Here is a 19828-nt window from a genome sequence, read left to right as displayed (position 1 = left end):
AGACTAATAATTAAATTACTGATAAGAAACTTAAAAGAGCTAATATTTAAAAGCGATAAAACTTAAGGTCTTTACGCTGCTACCAAAATTCCTAATCCTTAACTAGGTAAAAGGGCGGGAATCAACACAAATGGCGGAAAGTTAAGGCACTTACAGGCGAGTTAATCTTCTGTTGATGGCCGAACTCATCAACGGGTCCAGCGAAAGAAATAGCGGCTATATGGCTACGAGAGTGCAAAACTGTCCGGTAAAGAATTATCCCATACAGACTAAATACAACTCTACGCGCAGCGGGTTAATTATCATAGTAGCGGAATAACAAGAGCTAAGCATTACTAATTGGGGAGGGCAAGATGCAAAACAGCAAGTAGGGGAACATATAGCTAGGCTTACTACTTAAAACTAGGCTTACTATTTATAGCTAGTCATACTTCCTATAGCTAGTCATACTACCCATAGCTAGGCATACTACATATAGCTAGGCGTACTACATAAAGCTAGGCAGGCATACTACATAAAGCTAGGCATACTACCTATCGCTAGGATTACTACTAATAGACCCACTACCTAAACCGAGAATTACGATCCATAATTAATCTTGACTTACAGCTAGGCATACAACCCAAGAATTGGTTATCAAATTAACTACTACATCTTAGAGCTAGGCTTACACTTACGCTTACACTAACAATTTAACTTACGGTTTACTTACAGCATATTGATTTTACGACTACATTGATTAACCTCTACTTTTGCTTTACGGCTAAACTTATACAACATGAACGAATGGCTCAACGCAGCAAGGCGGAGTACTTAAAGAACTCCTCCAGCAAAACAAAAAGGCTCGTGGAGCCCAAAAACAGTTAGATGGCGCTCGCGTCTTCATTTTTCAGGTCTTATGCGTGACGTCAGAGTAGTCATTTACAGACGACATATCGGGCAGACTCTGCTTAGTTTATGTGTTTCGGGTCTCTTTAGATGCATTCAATTATAAGTTTTATTTAAAATATTTAATAACAATTTAAGAAATTGAACAAAATGGTTTATTGCGTTGCGTTTGGTTGTAATTCTGCAACATCTCCTGGAAAGAGTTTCTTTAAATTTCCCTTGAAAAACCCAAACCTTTTGAAGCAGTGGCTTATAAAGCTTAGGAGAAAGGATTTTACTCCAAATAAGTATTCAAGGCTCTGTCAAGAACACTTTGAAAATAGTTGTTTCGAATTAAGTGGAAATGAACAATTTTTGGAATCAATTGGGTTTACAAGCAGCAGTCAGACTTATAAAAAATTGAAGCCTGACGCGGTTCCAACCATATTTTGCTTTACCAAAAAGCCTAAATCCCCACGGAAATTAGCAGTAAAACGTCGTAGACAAAGTGTGAGTTTAAGTAACTTTGCTATTTGCCAATTAAAATACTATTATTTTATTAATGATTCCATGTTGGGTGTTAGGAATTATTAACCATCATGAACGAAGGTTCGACTTCTGACTTGCAAGTTGAAAATCAAATTAACGCTGATGATAATCTCCAACCTTTGCAAAGAGATGAAGTTATTCAATGTTTTGACTTTAAACGTGAAATTGAAACTCAGACAATGATAGAAATGGTTGGTTATTAACGTAAAACCATTTTTGTGAAAGCGTTGCTCATAGCCTCATATAAACATTGTTCTAGATTGACAGTTCTACAATGACTGCAGATTTGAATTTTGAAAAGAAAAATCTGAAACACTCTCAAAAGAAGAAAAAAACATACACACCTAGACGTTACAGATCAAAAGGATGTCAGACTTTTTGGAAATGTTTTTGTCGAGGTAACTTTACCTTTCACTCGTCATTTAGCATCAGTAATTTTGAATATATTATATACCACTCTTAGCTCAAAGTAAATGTAGAACCAAAGACATTGAATATGATGTATCCAAATTTAAAGTTCGTATTGGCACTCAGTATGCTCTCAATGACATTGAAAGTGATGAAGAAGAGATTAAAGAAGATGAGGACCCTAATGTGTCCTTTTATGTTCCTTCGTCTGATTCTGAGAAGTAAGTGTCATGGTGAAAGATTTTAAATGGAATGTTGACCACTCTTCAAATAACTGAAACTAACCTAATAGCGAGGAAACTGATGAAGAACCAGAAAGGGAGTGGCATAATCAGGAATCTAAATTCATAGTATTCCTAACGAGCCTCATGCAACTTTTTTTACATTTTGCAAAACTTGTTTTTGCAAAGCCAGTGCGAAAGTAAAATATGTGAAGGGCACCGTGGTGTGTATTGAGAGCTGGTGTGTCAATTCACACGTTCATACCTGGTATAGCCAACCTATGGATGGAAAGATGTCCATCTTGAATCTCTTGGTTTCAGCGGCCATTATATTTAATGGGCAACACGCTACTTCAATAATAAGGATGTTTAAGTCGCTCAGAATAGCATCTGTATCTTTATCGACATACTGTGCCATGCAAAAGTACTATCTATATCCATCCATAATGAAATTATGGAAAGCGGAAGAAAATTATAATTTGACAATATGCGCGGGAGCTGAAAATGGAATAGCTATTGGTGGGGACGCAAGATGTGATTCTCCAGGGCACAATGCGAAGTATGGAAGTTATTCGGTTATGGACATGCAATCCAATAAAATATTAACTTTTCAACTAATTCAGGTTTGCCTTACTTAATGCATTATATAGAGAATATTTAATTAACTTGTCCATCTTGTTATTTACTTAGTCAAACGAAGTTAAAAATTCTAATGCCGTGGAGCTTGAAGGCTTTAAAAGGTGTATGACGCTACTTGATAGCCACAATATAACTGTCAGAAAAGTTGTCACTGATCGTCATGTTCAAATAAGAAAATATTTACGAGAAAAACGACCAGAAATTGTACACGAATTTGACGCTTGGCATTTTGTAAAACGTAAGAAACACTAGAAGTTTGAGATAAATTTTTTAGATAGCATTTAAAAAATTTAAATGAAAATTAATATATTTTTATGTGCGGTCCTTATGTTAGCTGTGAATAAAAAATTAGCCAAAGCGTCACTCGTAGAAGGATGTGAAAATATTCAAAACTGGGCACGCAGTATATCAAATCACTTGTATTTTTGCGCCTCATCTAGTGCAACTAATCAAGAGAAAGTTGACAAATGGTTGAGTCTTCCCAATCATGTATCAAATATTCACAAAAACCACCCAGGGAACTGCTTCCAGAATGCACCCACCCACCTATTACTAGGAGAGATTTGAGAAAATGGAAGAAAATCTGGATTAAAACGCGTAAACTTTTATTATTCATTTATGGGCCCGGATTAAGGGGGCACTGGGACCTGAGCCCAAGGCTAGTTGAGGGCGCATTGAGTTAAACTATTCATCTAGCAATATTTGCTGTTCCTATGCTTCCCCGGCTTGACATGGCCCATATTATCTCGGCCCTAGGTGCAAAATCGCTTAATCCGGCCCTGCTAATTTGTATACTTAAAATTTAAAATATAACTTTTTCAATGTTTAATTCTCCCATATAGGCACTTTGCCTCATCTTAAAGTTTCTCAAATTGTTGAAATTAAGTTATTTCTAAAAGATGTTGCAATGATGTCTGGTAGCGGTGAAACAAGTGCTTTGGAAGGATTTCATTCGACCATTTTACATTTTGCCCCCAAGAACACTCATTTTTTCTATGAGGGCATGCAGTCAAGGCTGACAAACTCTTAAACGTTTAGTTTATAATTTATACACGCTTACCTTATGATAATTTTAAGCAAAGTTCTCTAAAAAGTTTCATGAAATTATTTTAGAATTGCACTAGCTGCAATGCACCACAATGAAAACTGCCAAAAGGGTTTAAAATATAATGAGGATGAAGTTCAATGTTCAATTAATTTCCCAAAAGCAAAAAAGGGTGAAGCGGTCTTGTCCTTCAAGAAGGAAGAATGAACTTAAAATATAATGAGGATGAAGTTCAATGTTCAATTAAATTCCAAAAAGGAAAAAAGGGTGAAGCGGTCTTGTCCTTCAAGAAGGAAGAATGAACTTACAGTAATATTGACAAACATTCCATAATATGGAGTATTAATAATTTTAATTTAATCTTAATAATATATTTAGATTACGTTCAGAAATTATTTGAAGAAGTTTTACATATGAGAGAGGTTTACAAAACTTACGATGAAGCAGCTAAAAATTTAGAGAAATCAGTAATACCTCCACCCCTTGCTCATTCCTTTGAAATACCCAACAAGGAAGATATGATTAAAAAACATGAAAGCAGATTCAATCACTAAGAAATTTAACTTGAATCATATTTTTATTAAAGAATTTAATTGTACAAAAAGCCTCTATATACATTGTTCGGACTTGGAAATCTTTCTCTAATTGATTTTACAACACATGCTGGAATAACCGCCCTATTTCTCCTTCCCAAGTCATGCTCATAAATAAATCCTTTGAACATCCTATAGGCTGTATATCTAAATTTCCTATAAATAACTTACGTACGTTAACCTTGAGGTTCACTTTTTTTAACTAAAGTTCAAATCCATTTCACCAAAAACGGATTTATGGGATATTTCACCTACGTTTAATTTGGTAATCATTTTTTGGCATTACTTACATATTGGGATCTTCAACGTTTTGATTAACTCTTTGCCTAAATTCTCTTCGTGTATAAAGGCCCCAGACCGCCCTCAACACTTCTGGGTTTAAGCAAACTCCAGGAAACTCCGGATGAAGAGTTATGCATCCGCTTTCGCTATCGTTTGCTTTATTTCTTACCCTTAATTGCTCTCGGCAACAAACACATTCATCTTCTGTTTCCATTACCTGGCAATAATGACAACTACACCTAATAATTTTTAATTATATTAAAATTCCGCTCCATGGTGATTTAAATGTTAATTTTTAAATAATGATAATAATGTCCTGCTACTTCACGGAATGAATTTTTAAGACTTTTAGTTTGAATAAGCTATTGATATCCATGAAGTAGCAGGACTTATTATTATTATTTAAAAATTAAGAATTTTTAAAGTTGGTAGATAATAAAGCATTTTACAAAACGTACCAGGTGTCTAAGTTTTCTCTGCGATCACCAAAAATAGAGTCATATCATTGTTCAGAATCATTGATTTCCTCATTTTGACCTAAGTCACTAACTGATTCACAGCTATCAGTACTATTACCTTCTGGCTCAAATCGATATGGTTGTACAATATTCGTCATTTTATTTAAAATTTCTTATTTTCACTGCAAATTTTCCAACATGAATAGCTGGGGATGACTTAGGCCTAAACCTATATAGTCTGGCGGCAGCCAGCAGGATCCACTCCTCTGACGTCAGCGCGCCGATCTCCCTAAAAGTCACGTGACTTAGACTATCCGATTGTTTTGTCATCTGCTACATTTTTGAGTTTTAATTGGCAATAACTAAATAACTAATCATATTTAATTTTTTAAATATTTTTTCTCGATGTTTTAAGCGTTTTTACACCATATTCAATATAAACGTTTTTTTACTGGAGGTGTCCTTTAACTAGGGTAAGTCTTAGATTAGTCGCGTGTATAACTTCACATTCCTTTAAAACGAAACTAGGAAGACTCAACGCAAAGGGCGGAGTAAGTATAATAACTACACAACACCAACTTAAACCCTAGAGGGTACTAAGCCTGGCCTACCTGCCTACTCCAGGAGTCATATCAAACAGACCGTGGTCCGATGCACCATAACCTTTCTCCTGCGCCATGCCCCGTGTGCCTAGCTCACACGTCATGGACTTCTACGTCCTTATAGGGTAGTGAAACTAAACCATTCACTCCCTAGGAGATGGAATCGACCAGGTCTGTTTCCCACGCCCGTTCGGTAGGGACAAACCACACTGCCTCCGAACGCGGGACAGCACCTGAGTCGAAACCAAGGGAAAAAGGAGCGCGAGTGGGTGTGGACCTCAAGGTGCCACACACCATCTCGACCGAGGTCCATATAATTTAAATCTCCATGGCCTGGATTTTGTCTTGAAACGACCGGAGCCAATGCCATAGTCTAATTTAGTAAACCCCTAGACTATGGACTTTCTGGGTTGCGAAACCCTAATTTAATAAATCCCCAGACTTTGGACTTACTGGGTTGCCGAACACCATATCTTTTACTTCCCTGGCTCGCACTTAAGGGATTTTTAGTTCATATTAGACAAGTCGACTCATCCCCGCATCACCGCCCCCAGAAAGCTGGTTTTGGTGACACGCGCGATGGAGCCGACGAGAGCCCTACCACCACGACAATGTTATGAACTTTGGTAGGGTTGAATGTACAGTCAGCCTTCAAGACGATATTCTGATATGGGGACCAACGCGCGAAGAACATGACCGAACACTGCGTCAAGTACTAACGAAGCTGGCCAATGAAGGAATTACCTTGAATATGGCAAAATGCCAATTCGCCCAGCGGAAAATAAAGTTCATCGGTCACGTAATTGACGAAGATGGTATAAAACCTGACCAAGAGAAAATCAAAGCAATTACGAAGATGGCTCCACCCACCAACGTCATAGAATTGAAACGGTTTCTGGGCATGGCGAATTATCTCGGGAAGTTCATTCTGCAGATGTCAGAGTTATTGCATCCACTCCACTGTCTGCAGAGCACAAAGGTAGCTTGGACATGGCAAGAAACGCAAGAGAGAGCCTGTCACGAGAATCAGTTCTGGCTATCTTCGATCCAAAGAAGGAAACGATACTCTACGGAATTGGATCGGTTCTCAAACAGCGACAAAGTGACGGCACACTCAAAGTAGTAGCTTATGCATAAACTACCATGTCCGAGGCAGAAAGACGATATGCACCGGTCCGTGACATTTAGGCGCCACCATTTAGGTGCTGGCTATTTAGGCGCCGCTATTTAGCCGCCAAGACAATTAGGCGCCGTGACAATTGGGCGCCGAGACAATTAGGCGCCGCGACATGTAGGCGCCGCGATATTTAGGCGCCGTGACATTTAGGCTCCGCGACATTTAGGCGTCGAGACATTTACGTGCCAATAATTTTTCCACTATTTCTTCTAAAAATCCGTAATGACCTCTCATTTTGGCAACCCGTGTATTGTCCCTGTGCGTCACTGCATGACCATGTTCGCAATCCCCATTAAAGGACACGAAATTTTACTTGTTTTTACAAAAAAAATCCTAAAATAATAATAAAAAAACATAACCTAAGTTGGGAAATCAATGAAAATAAACAACAATATTTTGGAAAAGGCGTATTATTTTGGAAAGTCAACGAATATGAACAACAATATTTTGGAAAAGGCATATTATTTTGGGAAGTCAATGAAGATAAACAACAATATTTGGAAAAGCCAAATTATCCTGGGAAGTCAATGAAGATAAACCACAAAATATTTTGGAATGGGCATATTATTTTGGGAAGTCAAAGAAGATAAACAACAATATTTAGGAAAAGGCATATTATTCGCTTTGGTCCCATTGAACCGAATTCCCATTCGACAGAACGGCTTTTTTGTGGGGTCCCATTCGACCGAACGGCTTTTTTGTGGGGTCCCATTCGACCGAACGTAGCCAAAAGGTGCGATTTTATTATAGTCCCATTGGACCGAAATTCTATTGAACTGGAAGAAGACATACTGTATGGTTTTGCATTAAATATATTTTTAATTAATAGGAAAATCTTTTGGAAAAGGTGGCAGCTAATTAATTGGAGAAAATTTTAGAAAAGGTGGTAGTTAATTAAAAGGAGAATATTTTTTGGAAAATGTGGCAGCTAATTAGTAGAAGAATGTTTTGGAAAAGGTTGCAGCTAATTAATAGGAGAATATTTTGGAAAAGGTGGCAACTAATTAATAGGAAAATGATTTGGAAAAGGTGGTAGCAATTTAAAAGGAGAATATTTTGGAAAAGGTGGCAGCTAATTAATAGGAGAATGTTTTGGAAAAAGTGGTAGCTATTTAAAGGGAGAATATTTTGGAAAAGGTGGTAGCTAATTAAAAGGAGCATATTTTGGAAAAGGTGTCAACGAATTATTGGAACCAATCCTAACCTAACCTCACATAACCTAACCTAATCTAACCTTACCTAATCTAACCTTAACCTAACCTAACCTAACCTAACCAAACCTAACCTAACTCACCCGAAACCAAAATATTATAATTTTAATTTAAAACTTAAAGACATTGATGGAACTACCATTAAGACTGTACTTCATTTTAAGCACAATTTGTGTATTAATTCTATATATCTCTTGCCTTGAAAGGAATGAAAGTGAGCGTTTCAATTAGTATCATGAAACATTTACTTTTAATATTATTAACATACCTTTCGGAGATTCGAACCAACAACGTATCGCTTCGCAGTCCAACATCGTATCCACTACACCACCGAATCGCTGACGGCAACAGTGCTTCAAGTTATATTGATGTATTTTTTAGGGGCATATTCGGACGATTGGGATTTCGGTCCATCGGGAATATAGCCATTGGGCTGGAAATCTAAAATCATTGCGGGATTTTCGGTCGAATGGGATTTCGGTCCATTGGGAATTCGGTTGAAAGGAACGATACCATTGTATGTAGAGACTAGAGAACAATTGGCCGTGTTGGGTTCGTTTTAAGGTGTTTCACCTGGTGCCATCGGCCAACGATAGCCGCTAATTAGGTAATTTGTTTAAATTAAATCAATTTTTGTTGTTTAAAGTTCATTAATGCAAACTACGCATCAGGGTTCGTTTCCTGGTTTCTCGACTGGTGCCACCAGTGGCCAGCCAAGTGCCAACGGTTACCGCTACGAAGATACGTTTTTTACTGGTAAAATAAATGATGGATTCAATCACACTATCACTAAATCCTGTTACCAAATCAACCAATATTTTTAATTCAGGTCCTTCCAATCATTTGTACTAGGTAACAATTGAATTGTTAATTATTTTGCGCCAATTCTAACTTTACCTAAGAAAACAGTAAACAATGGCCAGATTGCCAACGATAAACGCTACAGAGATTATATCTGGTGCAACCGGCAAACGATAACCACTGCTTAGATCATTTTGATTGTTTCATTAGTGGTAAAATAATTGATAGATTAAATCACACGATCACTAAACCCTGTCAACAAACAACCAATAATTTTTATTAGGTAACATTTAAATAATTTTTATTATTTATTAGTGCCATCGACCAACAACTAATTAGAATAATTTTTTTCTTTAAATTAGATAAATTTTTGTTGTTTAAGATAGATTAATGCAAACTATATGCATAAGGGTTTGTTACCTGGTTTCTAAACTGGTGCCTAGGGTAGAAAAGAAACCATATGTAACATATAACACTAGAAATGTGTCCATCGATTTCCTACTCCGCCTTTGGTAATGCAAATTAGTTTAACGTTTAATCTTCTCGAAAAAGGGGTGCGGAAGCTGTGTATTATTCTCGAAAAGTTAGACAAGCCTCAAGGACTCCGTCATGCTACATTTTATTTCATTTCTTTATTATTTATAATTCAATTGCCGTTCTCAATTAGTTAAAAATGACAATTACCCAACAAATTATTTAACACCGCTGTGAAAAAAAGCCATATTTTGTATTGTGGCTCTTCCAATCATTTTGATTAGGTAATAATTAAATTTTTCATTAATAATTTAGTGCTTATTTTAAGGATACATAGGAAAAAATGAAACCATGGCCAGTTTATGTATATAATGTTCATTTTAGTGCATATTCTAACATAACCTAAAAAACCATAAACAATGGCCAATTTGTCCCAAGATTATCAGTTCCCTTATTGGTCATGAAAGTATAAAACAATCTTACTAATAAAATTATTAATATATTGAATCATAGGGTCGCTAAACCCGGTCAGGCAGTCACCCACAAACCAATATTTAATGTCCAAGCTGTTCCAGTCATTGTAATTAGGTAAAAAAAAATTAAATTTTTTATCAATTGTATGGGTGTCTGTAACTCAGTTTAGAAGATCTTAAGTTCTTAACACTGTTGAATTATTGATTTACAAAATTGCATTTCACTAGATTTATCATAGGCACGAAATTATAAATTAATGGATCACTGTGTAGCTTTCTACATCATCAAATAGATCTACTGGGCAACCGTGAATTTCGTAGCTATATCAGTGCATTTGCTATTTATGTTCAATCCATCTGCCTAACCAATATTCCAGGAAATAGTAACACTACTCCCTAAAACACCTTCCAAAATGGGCCTAACTCGTTGTACATCCCTTTACAAACTTACTGATAAATCAAGGCCTGTCAACTCCGCTCTTGGACTTCAGGACCATCTAGTGGCGTATGTTTAAACTAAACAAAGGCAAATATTGCTTTCAAATTAGGAAATTATAAGTTTAAAATGTTTACAAAAAAACACGAAAATTTAGGACATTTTAATATTACTGAGCGTAGCAGGCCGGTTAGCTATTCCCTTTCGACTATGGGAGCATCTAGTGGCGTTTCTTTAAACTAAACCACAACATGTATTTGCTTTAAAATTCGACGAATTTTAATTTTTTCATTATGTTATAAAGAAATTGATTAATGCAAGTTGATAAAAAAATATTTTATTTAAATTATTAGTATTTGTTTACAGCAATTAATGATGCATTCATATTAGTATAAATTGTTCATTTGTGTTAATAGGAGTTAAAGCAAAGCGCAGGCCAATGGATCCCCTACAAGTTGACTTTCCTCCTTGGCGAAGGCTAGTGGGCGGGGTTTATAAGTGCACTTATAAATCCCGACCATGGATGAAGAATGCACGTGAGTAAATTTGTTTTCACTCTATAGGGTCGGCAACTCCCTATCTCCAACGAGAGCTTATTCATGGAAAGTTATTTTTTTCAAGAAATGACAACATAGCTGGGAAACCGTGTTTTTACTTAAAGGGATAAAGAAATGACTAGTATACGTTTTCTTCAGTTCAAGGGATAAATAAATGGCTGGGAAACGTTTTCTTAAGTTCAAGGGATAAAATTTATTAAAATGGATTAATTAGAACGGACCTTATTAAATAGATCAATAATGATGAAAAAAAATTATTTGGTTCAAGAGATAACCAGTTTTTAAGTATTATGAAATGGCTGGGAAACCATTTCTCGGGTTCAAAGGATAAACAAATGACTGGGAAACCATTTCTTATGTTAAAAGAAAAAAAAATTTCTAAAATGGATTAATGGGAATCAAAAGAATGGAATATTAGTTCATTAAAAAGAATTAAAAAGAATGCAATAATTATGGATGAAATTTATTTGGTTAGATGGATAAATATTATGACAAAAAAATTTAATGAAAATTAATATGGTGATGATGCTACAAAAAAATAAGAAAAATATATTAATTACCTTCAATGAAAATTTTTAATTGAAACTCAAGAAAAGAATTCAAACTGTATAAATATTTAAAAATCCACCTTATTCCCTTTCGCCGGAAGTTAGGCTTAGCTCGGGATTGATGGGGGTGAGTAACGGGAAGAAAATTGTCTGTCGTCTGCTACAGTACATATTTTTGGCTTTTGTAACAGACGACAGACGAATTTCTTCCCGTTACTCACCCCCATGAATCCTGAACTAAGCCTAACTTCCGGCGAAAGGGAATAAGGTGGATTATGACTTTCGAGAAATTAATGAAAAAAACCCGATAGTAACTTCTTTTCCTGTGCCCCAATTTAATAAAAGTGTTAACTTTTTTAAATGTGGCATAATACTTACAAAATATTTACAATGCGGTTTCCATGTTTGTACCCTCTTGTGGTGGGGTGGTTGGGTTGGTGGTGGTTTGGTTTGTGGTAGTGGAATTGGTGGTGGTGGTGGTGGAGTTGGTGGTGGTGGTAGTTGGATTTGTGGTGGTAGTTGGGTTCGTGGTGGTAGTTGGGTTCGTGGTGGTACTTGGGTTCGTGGTGGTACTTGGGTTCGTGGTGGTACTTGGGTTCGTGGTGGTACTTGGGTTCGTGGTGGTACTTGGGTTCGTGGTGGTACTTGGGTTCGTGGTGGTACTTGGGTTCGTGGTGGTACTTGGGTTCGTGGTGGTAGTGGTGGTAGTTGGGTTGGTGCCCATTTCTACCGGTAAGACCGCAAACGCGTCGTCTACTATGTAACCGTATATAAGTCAACTATATATACACCTTTGGCTGGTTTGCGTGCGATGTACTTTTTTTATAATTCATTTTGGTCTCACATGCAGAGATTCTGTGTCCTACAATTTCAGTCTAATATTCCCTTTTCTCTAGATACTTTTATACCATAGAATACCTTTCTACCTCATTGCCAATATTAGAACAAAATTACGCTATGAAAGCCATGGCGATAAAAGGCTCTAACTAAGAATGCTTGCATTAGGGCCACCTAGTGATAGCAGGGAACTTCACTGTCTTTTTTATTAAATTAAAAACTCGTTTCCCTAAACGAGAACTTTAACCAAGTGCATAGATGTTTTTAGGTAGCCCCAGGAAAAGCAATCGAAAATAGATAGTACCTAGATTTTGTGGGCAGTCCCGCATTAAATGGCCCGCCTTCTTGCACTTATAGCAAGTTCGGACCCACTGCCACCGACCGTTACGTTTACCACCGCCTCGTCCGCGACCGCCGCCTCGTCCGTGACCTCCGCCTCGTCCGCGACCTCCGCCTCGTCCGCGACCGCCGCTTCGTCCGCGACCGCCGCCTCGTCCCCGATCGCCGCATCTGCGTCCTCTCTTTCCACCGCCGCCGTAAAAATAGGCGTAAACTACCTTGATATTTTTGCCTTCCATTACTAAACCCAAACCGAAAAACAAGAAATTTCATTGAATTACTTTCTATCTAGTTTAAGGTTTGACATTAAATTTAAACAGTATAACTTTAAATTTTATGACTTAGCTTCAAAACCCGTTAATTAATAAAATTAACTATTAAAAATACTGTTCAAAACATACTTACGAGGTTCAAGTTAGTCTGGCTGGATTAGAAATGATAAATCCTGGGATTTCCCGCCAAAAACTTCCCCGCGGGCCGCGCAAGCGGCAGTAGCATGGAGCAATTAAAACATTGGAGTGAAAACCATGATTTCACAGCAACGTTCTAGGTATAATTGCTCCATGCTACTGTTCTAGGCTCGGAAGGGCACTAAATTAAAATCGCTTGGCTGCTATTTGGGCGGGAATTGTTCCAATTTCCTCATCGTTCTGTTCTCTTACAATTCTGAAGACTTGTAAATGAATATCAGTTGCCACGAATCTTAATTATTAAGGTTTTATATGATCTATAAACAATTTTTTTATGTTCCTACTGTAACAATAACTTTTGTTTTCTTTTCAGATTGTAAAATTGTCTTTTTCACTCTTAGCCTTAAAAGGCTTCACTATCCCTTGTAATTAATTTATTTTCATTCATTTTAATTGTATTTTTTTACGATTTGCAATTCTGTCAGAGGTATTTATCTTCATTCATTTTAATTGTATATTTTTTTTACGATTTGCAATTCTGTCAGAAGTTTTTTTTTGACACTGGGTTCTTTCTGTGCGCCCAATAGGTTCTCTGTGTTCCTATTATTTAGCCAATTCTTTGTGTTTGGCAATTGGGTTCTCTGTGTTCTCATTAATTGGGTTCTCTGTGTTCTCATTAATTGGGTTCTCTGTGTTCTCATTAATTGGGTTCTTTGGGCTCCCATTAATTAGATTTCTTTGTGTATCCAAATTGCAAGTTCCAGTGTGGAATTAAGGTATCTTTGTGACCTATTGCAATCTGTGTCAAATATAGTACTACTTGTACTGTTTGAAAATTTACAAAAATTGAAAAGAATTTGCTATTTTGAGTCCATTAAGAAATTTTGAAATGGTTTCTCAGGAGAGACTTAGGAAAAAAATTCCGTGAATTAAACCAAAAGAAAATAGCTGAAGCTAAGTTAAAATTACTTGTTCAAAGGAAAGCTGCGCAAAAAAAGCAAGCTAAATGACTTAGTAACAAGAAGTACTATTTGAAAAACAAAGATAATTTTCTTAGAAAAAGTAAATCAACGCTATGTACACAAAAATGTGGTAAAAGGGCTAAAGTAGATAAATTTGGTTTTGCGAAAAAGCTCCTCAATGCGGGGATTTTCAAAACGAAAAACAAAAAAATTATAGCCGAAAAATATAAAAGGTTTCTAGTCAAACGTCTCACTGAAAGATTGGCGGCGTCAATGTCTTTTGACACCGAGACCAAAAATAGACGCACGAAGTCCATCTCTCACAAGCTAAAATGCCAAGTGCTAGCTGGTAGAATATTGCATTTGAAAGGGCAATTATATTCGGCTTACCACGCCCAACTAACGGGGGTTGTTAGTGAATTTAAGGATTTTGTTGAGAAAATCAAAAAATTCGGGTCCATTGATAGTGACAATTTGGCAGACGTTGTGGGTAGAAAAAGGCTTCACAGTAGCATGAAAGAGGCCTATTTCCATGAAACTACCTATTATCTGATTGGAAATAATGGAAAAATATTGAAAAATGGCAATGAGTCACATTACGGCAAATTTTTCAATTGGATTCTGATGGTCGTGTACGAAAGGTTCTGAGAGGCCGTGCTACCAGTTCGACTAAAGAATTGTTTGTTGACGAAATGGGAAATTTCGTTGACATAAAAAACAATAACGCAACTAGTAACGTTGAACGAGTTTTACAAGTTAATGAGTCGGGAATTGTTACGAATCTTTTCAAAATTGTTGAAACTGAAGAGAAGAATCCGAAAGCAAATTTTGTGATCAATGAAGGGGGGTTTATTGAAACCTTAAACAAAACTGTATATTGGGAATGCAGTGATATTTGTAATGTTCGAACTCGAGCCATTGCAAAAGTACTAGCTTTCGTAAACACAGTTGCCAATGCGAATGAAAAATCATTGAGTTAAAATTTTTGAGTCTGATTTCGACCTTTGCGAACTAAGAAAAGAATTTTGCAAAAATCAAACGTGTATATACGGACGAAATAGTGGTGAGAATAGTTCCGCTCCTAGGACACACTTCTTACTGCGCTGATAGCGAAGAATTCCAAAGTTATTTGCGTTCTTTCGCTGAATTGGCTCCTCATTAATCGGGAATTAGAACTATTCTGAATAAGATGTATCAAGTCAAAGCCTTGCTCAACGCGCTAACTACAATTCAACTGAAATTGAACGTAGTGATTACGATTCTCTGACGAATGTCATGGTGCAATCGAGAAAAATCCTAGCCACACGTGGGGAAAATTTAAATAACGAACAAAACAATGCTCCCACAGGATGCGTTAACGCTCCTCGGCCCACTCTCGATGAAAGTGAAATCTTGAGTCTTTACGAGAATCAATTCGCTCGGGCAATGCTAAACACCAACGAGTTTCACGACACGCCCTGCGACTGCTGTTTTAGATTACTGGAAAAAAAACGATTTAAGAGCTGTAGAAAAACTAGTTAACTGTGCTGTTTTTGATAACGAGGCCTATCTGATTTTAACAGCTGGCTGGATAATGAATAATTCGGACGCTAGAGAAGCAGAGATGCTTCTATGTCGTTACTGCGCTACGGATTTGGGAAAGGGTAAAGTTCCCATTAGATGTTTTCTGAACAACTTGGCGGTTGACAATCCTCCGCCAGATGTCACCAATTTAAACATGTTCGAGAAAGTTTTAATTCAGCTTGTGAAGCCCTTCCACACTGTGGTGCGGTTAGGCACCAAAACCAACTCCAACGTGAAGTTTGGTACGGTTAAAGCTTTAAAGGGAAGAGTAATTTATCTTCCAATTCCAGTGGAAAATTCCCAAGACGTTGCCCAAAAATCACGAACTGCATATCTTGGTGCATGGCGTTCCCACTGCGGACAAAAAGTTTGGCAGCAGGTTGTTTGCCTCGAAAAAGTGTTGAAAGCTTTTAGTGTGCTGAAAAAAAATAATCCTTTTTACAAAGACATTGATATTTCGGCAATGAACGAGGATTATATTTGTGGGACGCCAAATATTAATGGCGGGGAAAATTCATTGATTCCCAATGAATTACCGAGCGTAGCAGATCCACTTGCGCTGATCAACGATGGCTGTGATGCGGTGCCACGTGGTTCCGCTGCGCTTCCAGTGGATTGCAGTCATGACCAAAACGCTTCAAATATGAGCGATCAGGGAGAAAATCAGTTGACCTATGCAGCAGATGACTACGCAATTATAACAAAACCCGAGGCTTTGTTGCGAAAACTTTCTGAAAGCGAAGCCAATGATCTGTACGATCATTACTCTATTCATCCGGTGAACGTCCAACCACCGAAGGATTTATGGGGTGCATACCAAATAAAGCGCGTCGAGCCCGAGCCGGTTAGCACTTGGGACAAAAAACTGGAATACATGAGCTTCGTTCATTTGTTCCCTCGGGGTCGCTTCGGCAAGCACGATGATAGACCATTTGGGAAAATAACGGAAACCGAGTATCGTTTATCCCGTCTTTTGAACAAAAGTCCAATTTTTAGACGAGATTACGCCTATTTGTTCCATTCTTATCAAGAATGCGAAATGAAAGCGATTTCTACCAGTTTGAACTACGTTCTTCGTGTTAAAAAACACATGCCAATTGGGGTTGAAAATTTGCTCAATCGAGTTGAATCTGCCGATAAAGAACTTGAGAGTAATTTAGCTAATTTCTTGGGTCATATTCGAGGAGCGAAGGACTACTGGTAAAAAGTTCTTAGACACGTTTTAGCGATGATTCGGGAATTTGGTCCTCCCACCTGGCTTCTAACTTTTAATCCGGCCGAGTACGATAATATGGAACTGCACGATCTCTTGAGAAAAATGAATTCAGACGTTCCAGGAGTAGAGTCGATGACGGTGGCTGAATTGTTGAATTTCGACCCACTTAGCGTCAATTTGCACTTTCACAACAAAGTGCGGTCGCTGTTAAACAACTTTGTCTTGTGTAAGCAAAATCCAGATCTTGGCATGATAGAACATCATTTTTGGAGGGTTGAATACCAATCTCGGGGTTTACCTCACTACCATATGCTTTTGTGGGCCAAGGACGCTCCAAAGATTGGAACTTCTTCAACCGAAACGATTTTGGATTACGTGCAAAAACACGTCACGTGTTCGATGCCAAGAGCATCGGTAAGTCCGGAAGTGCAACGGCTGGTAAAAAAATTCCAAACTCACAAATGCACCTCCAGTTGTTACAAGAAGGTGAAAAATTCTAAAAAAGGATTGAAAGTGTGTCGTTACGGTTTCCCTCGAAACGTAACAAAAATTGCCACCATGAATTCTGTTAGATCAGTTACTCGTCACCGTAAAATGAAAAAGGTGCAGAAACGACTGTACGACTTGCCGAGAAAACAGCACGAAGTTTTAATCAATGATTTCAATCCCACGCTACTTTTGGCTTCCAAAGCCAACATGGATTTGCAATTTGTCGCTGACAAATCGGAAATAGTGGCAAACTATGTCACGGCTTACGTGACAAAGGGAGACCGGGCTGACATGGACCAAACTTTTGCCGAGTTAGGGAACGAAAGTTTATCCAAAAAATTATTTGCCTATAGATTGAAATCTTTGACGTGCAAGCAAATAGGAACTTATGAAGCTCTCGATATGATGCTGGGCCAAGACCTTTACAACAAGTCCGACAGCACTAAATTTATAAACACTAATTTCAAAGAAAACCGATCGAGAGTTTTGAAAGGTTACATGGAACTCGCACGTTTGAGGGAAACTGACCCCGAAAGCAAGGACACTTTTAAAAAAGGGTTCGTCGACGACAAATATCCGAATCGTCCTGACAGCTTGGAAAATCTTAGTTTGCGGGAATTTGGTCAGTTTTACGATTATGCGAAGCACTCTGAAGGTGTCGAGAAAAATGCGAGTGTAATCGTGTTGAAAAACAATCTGGGTTTCATCAGAAAGAGAATTAAGCCCTACACAGTAGAGCACTACATTCACGACCCGATAGAGGAGAAAGAAAAGTATTGTCACGCTCTACTGATCCTCTTCAAACCGTGGCGCGACGAAAATGAGCTATTGGGCGAGTTTGAAACCTACGCGGATGCTTTCGAAAACTCTCTTTCAGTGTTGAAAGACATGAGAGAATATGACGAGAAATTCTCGGTTTCCAAAGAAGGTGAAAAGAAACGGATGGCTTCTAAAAAGGCGAAAGAGCCAGAAACCATAGTCTCTGAGAAGGGAAAGAAATTGTTATTGAAATTGAGAATGCCATGGCTGATGTGGAAGCTGCCATGGAAATGAATTTCGAGACTGTTGTTGACAATGTGGCGTTACTAAACTCGGATCAAAGGAGAATTTATGATCACATCATGGATCACTTCTCCCAAGAGGGAGAAAAATCTGGAAACAAGTGCCTTTTTGTGTCGGGACCTGGTGGCACTGGCAAATCGTTTCTTGTAGACACTCTCGCCAACGCCGTAAGGCTACGCTTTCAAAATCCTACTAGCGTGGCAATTGCCGCGCCAACGGGTTTGGCAGCATTGAATGTTAATGGCGTAACATTACACAGATTACTAATGTTGCCAGTAGATCATGGGCGTATCGCCGAATACCATTCCCTGAGTTCTGACAATATGAGCATTATGAAAGAAACTTTGAGAAATTTAAAACTGTTGATTATTGATGAAATTTCTATGGTCTCGTCGGTGTTACTGACTCACGTTCACTTGAGGCTGAACGAAATTTGGGAAATGAACCAAACATTTGGTGGAGTTGTATTTATCCTTGTTTTGGGAGACTTTTTCCAATTACCTCCGGTGCAAGGAAATCCCGCGTTTATCAAAATCACTTCCAAAGAAGCCAGACTTAGATTCAATTGCATCGGAGGAAGTGATCTTTGGAAGTTTTTTAAATACGATGGACCAACGCAAAATGTTAGACAAGCCAACGACCAAAGTTACGGCGACATTCTAAGCAGAGTTAAAATTGCAAATATTTCCGAATCTGGTGTTGCAACCTTTCAATCTAAATTGGTTGAGGGAGGAAAAAACATCGAGGTGGCTATGGAGCTTTTCATTAAGCTGTCCAATGAAGGGTTTCAACCAATTTGTTTGATGCCTAAATTAGCCATGTGCGAAAAATTCAACTTTGAAATGCTGCGAAAAAGCGGCGAGAAAGTTGAAAGCATTCCTTGTCAGGATAGACTCGCAGACAGTGAGAAAAAAATGAATAAAAACATTCTCGGGAGGTTGCCAAGGCTTGAAAACGAACCGTCCAAAACGGGCGGTTTGGAGAGGAAGTTACCTCTTTGCGTTGGCTGCCGAATAATGGTCAGAAGGAATATCAGTTTTGAAAAAGGCGTTGTAAATGGTACGATGGGTTTCGTAACAAACGTTACTGGTATTTTTCTCAGAGTAGATCGCGAACCGAATAACGACGACGATATCTCCGATTTTTTATTTGTGAAAATTAGCGTTAAATTTTTGCTCATGGCAAAAATTTACATTAAGAGCTCCCAGTTTCCCGTCATCTTGGCGTACGCTATTACGATACACAAAAGCCAAGGCATGAGTTTAAAATGCGCCATTATGGATTTAGGTCCGAATTTATTCGGAACCGGCATGGCGTACGTCGCTTTGTCAAGAGTGACGTCTTTAGCCGGACTCCATCTATTACAGTTCGATCCGACTAAAATTAAGGCGGATGGACGAGCCATTATGGAGTTTAACAGGCTTCGCAAAAAATATAGGCCAGTTATGCCTCCGGGACCCGATGGGGTCTTCCCTCTGCTTTTGCAGGAGGGCTTAGACCACATCGCCTCTACGCTATGCAGGATCTACAGACTCTGCATTGCTCTCGGTCACAAACCCCGTGACTGGAAACGCTCTAGGGTCATCTTTATTCCCTAGCCCGGGAAGAC

The 19828-nt window shown here is 38.0% G+C and overlaps 1 protein-coding gene across 1 annotated transcript; it reads right to left on the bottom strand.

Moving 5' to 3' along the window:
- Positions 1-4287: 4287 nt before the first annotated feature.
- Positions 4288-4958, bottom strand: LOC149639808 (uncharacterized). Its single transcript, XM_089850815.1, has 2 exons — positions 4613-4958; positions 4288-4478 (listed from the first exon to the last, which is right to left on the bottom strand). Exons 1-2 carry the CDS (start codon positions 4816-4818, stop codon positions 4319-4321), a joined length of 366 nt encoding a protein of 121 aa, XP_089706941.1. The 5' UTR covers positions 4819-4958; the 3' UTR covers positions 4288-4318.
- Positions 4959-19828: the final 14870 nt, after the last annotated feature.

The sequence above is a fragment of the Phalangium opilio genome, unplaced genomic scaffold (genome assembly GCF_054372755.1).
Source record: "Phalangium opilio isolate 3A_F unplaced genomic scaffold, DU_Popi_V2 ptg000094l_1, whole genome shotgun sequence".
In the NCBI taxonomy this organism is placed as follows: Eukaryota; Metazoa; Arthropoda; class Arachnida; order Opiliones; family Phalangiidae; genus Phalangium; species Phalangium opilio.
Note: the sequence above shows the minus strand (reverse complement) of the source record. Positions and strands in the feature narration are given on the sequence as shown.

Coding starts and splice junctions, on each gene's coding strand:
- LOC149639808 (XM_089850815.1), bottom strand. CDS start 4,818: ATGGAAACAGAAGATGAATGTGTTTGTTGCCGAGAGCAATTAAGGGTA. Junction 4,479..4,612: donor AACGTTGAAGATCCCAATAT/GTAAGTAATGCC, acceptor AGTTATTTATAG/GAAATTTAGATATACAGCCT.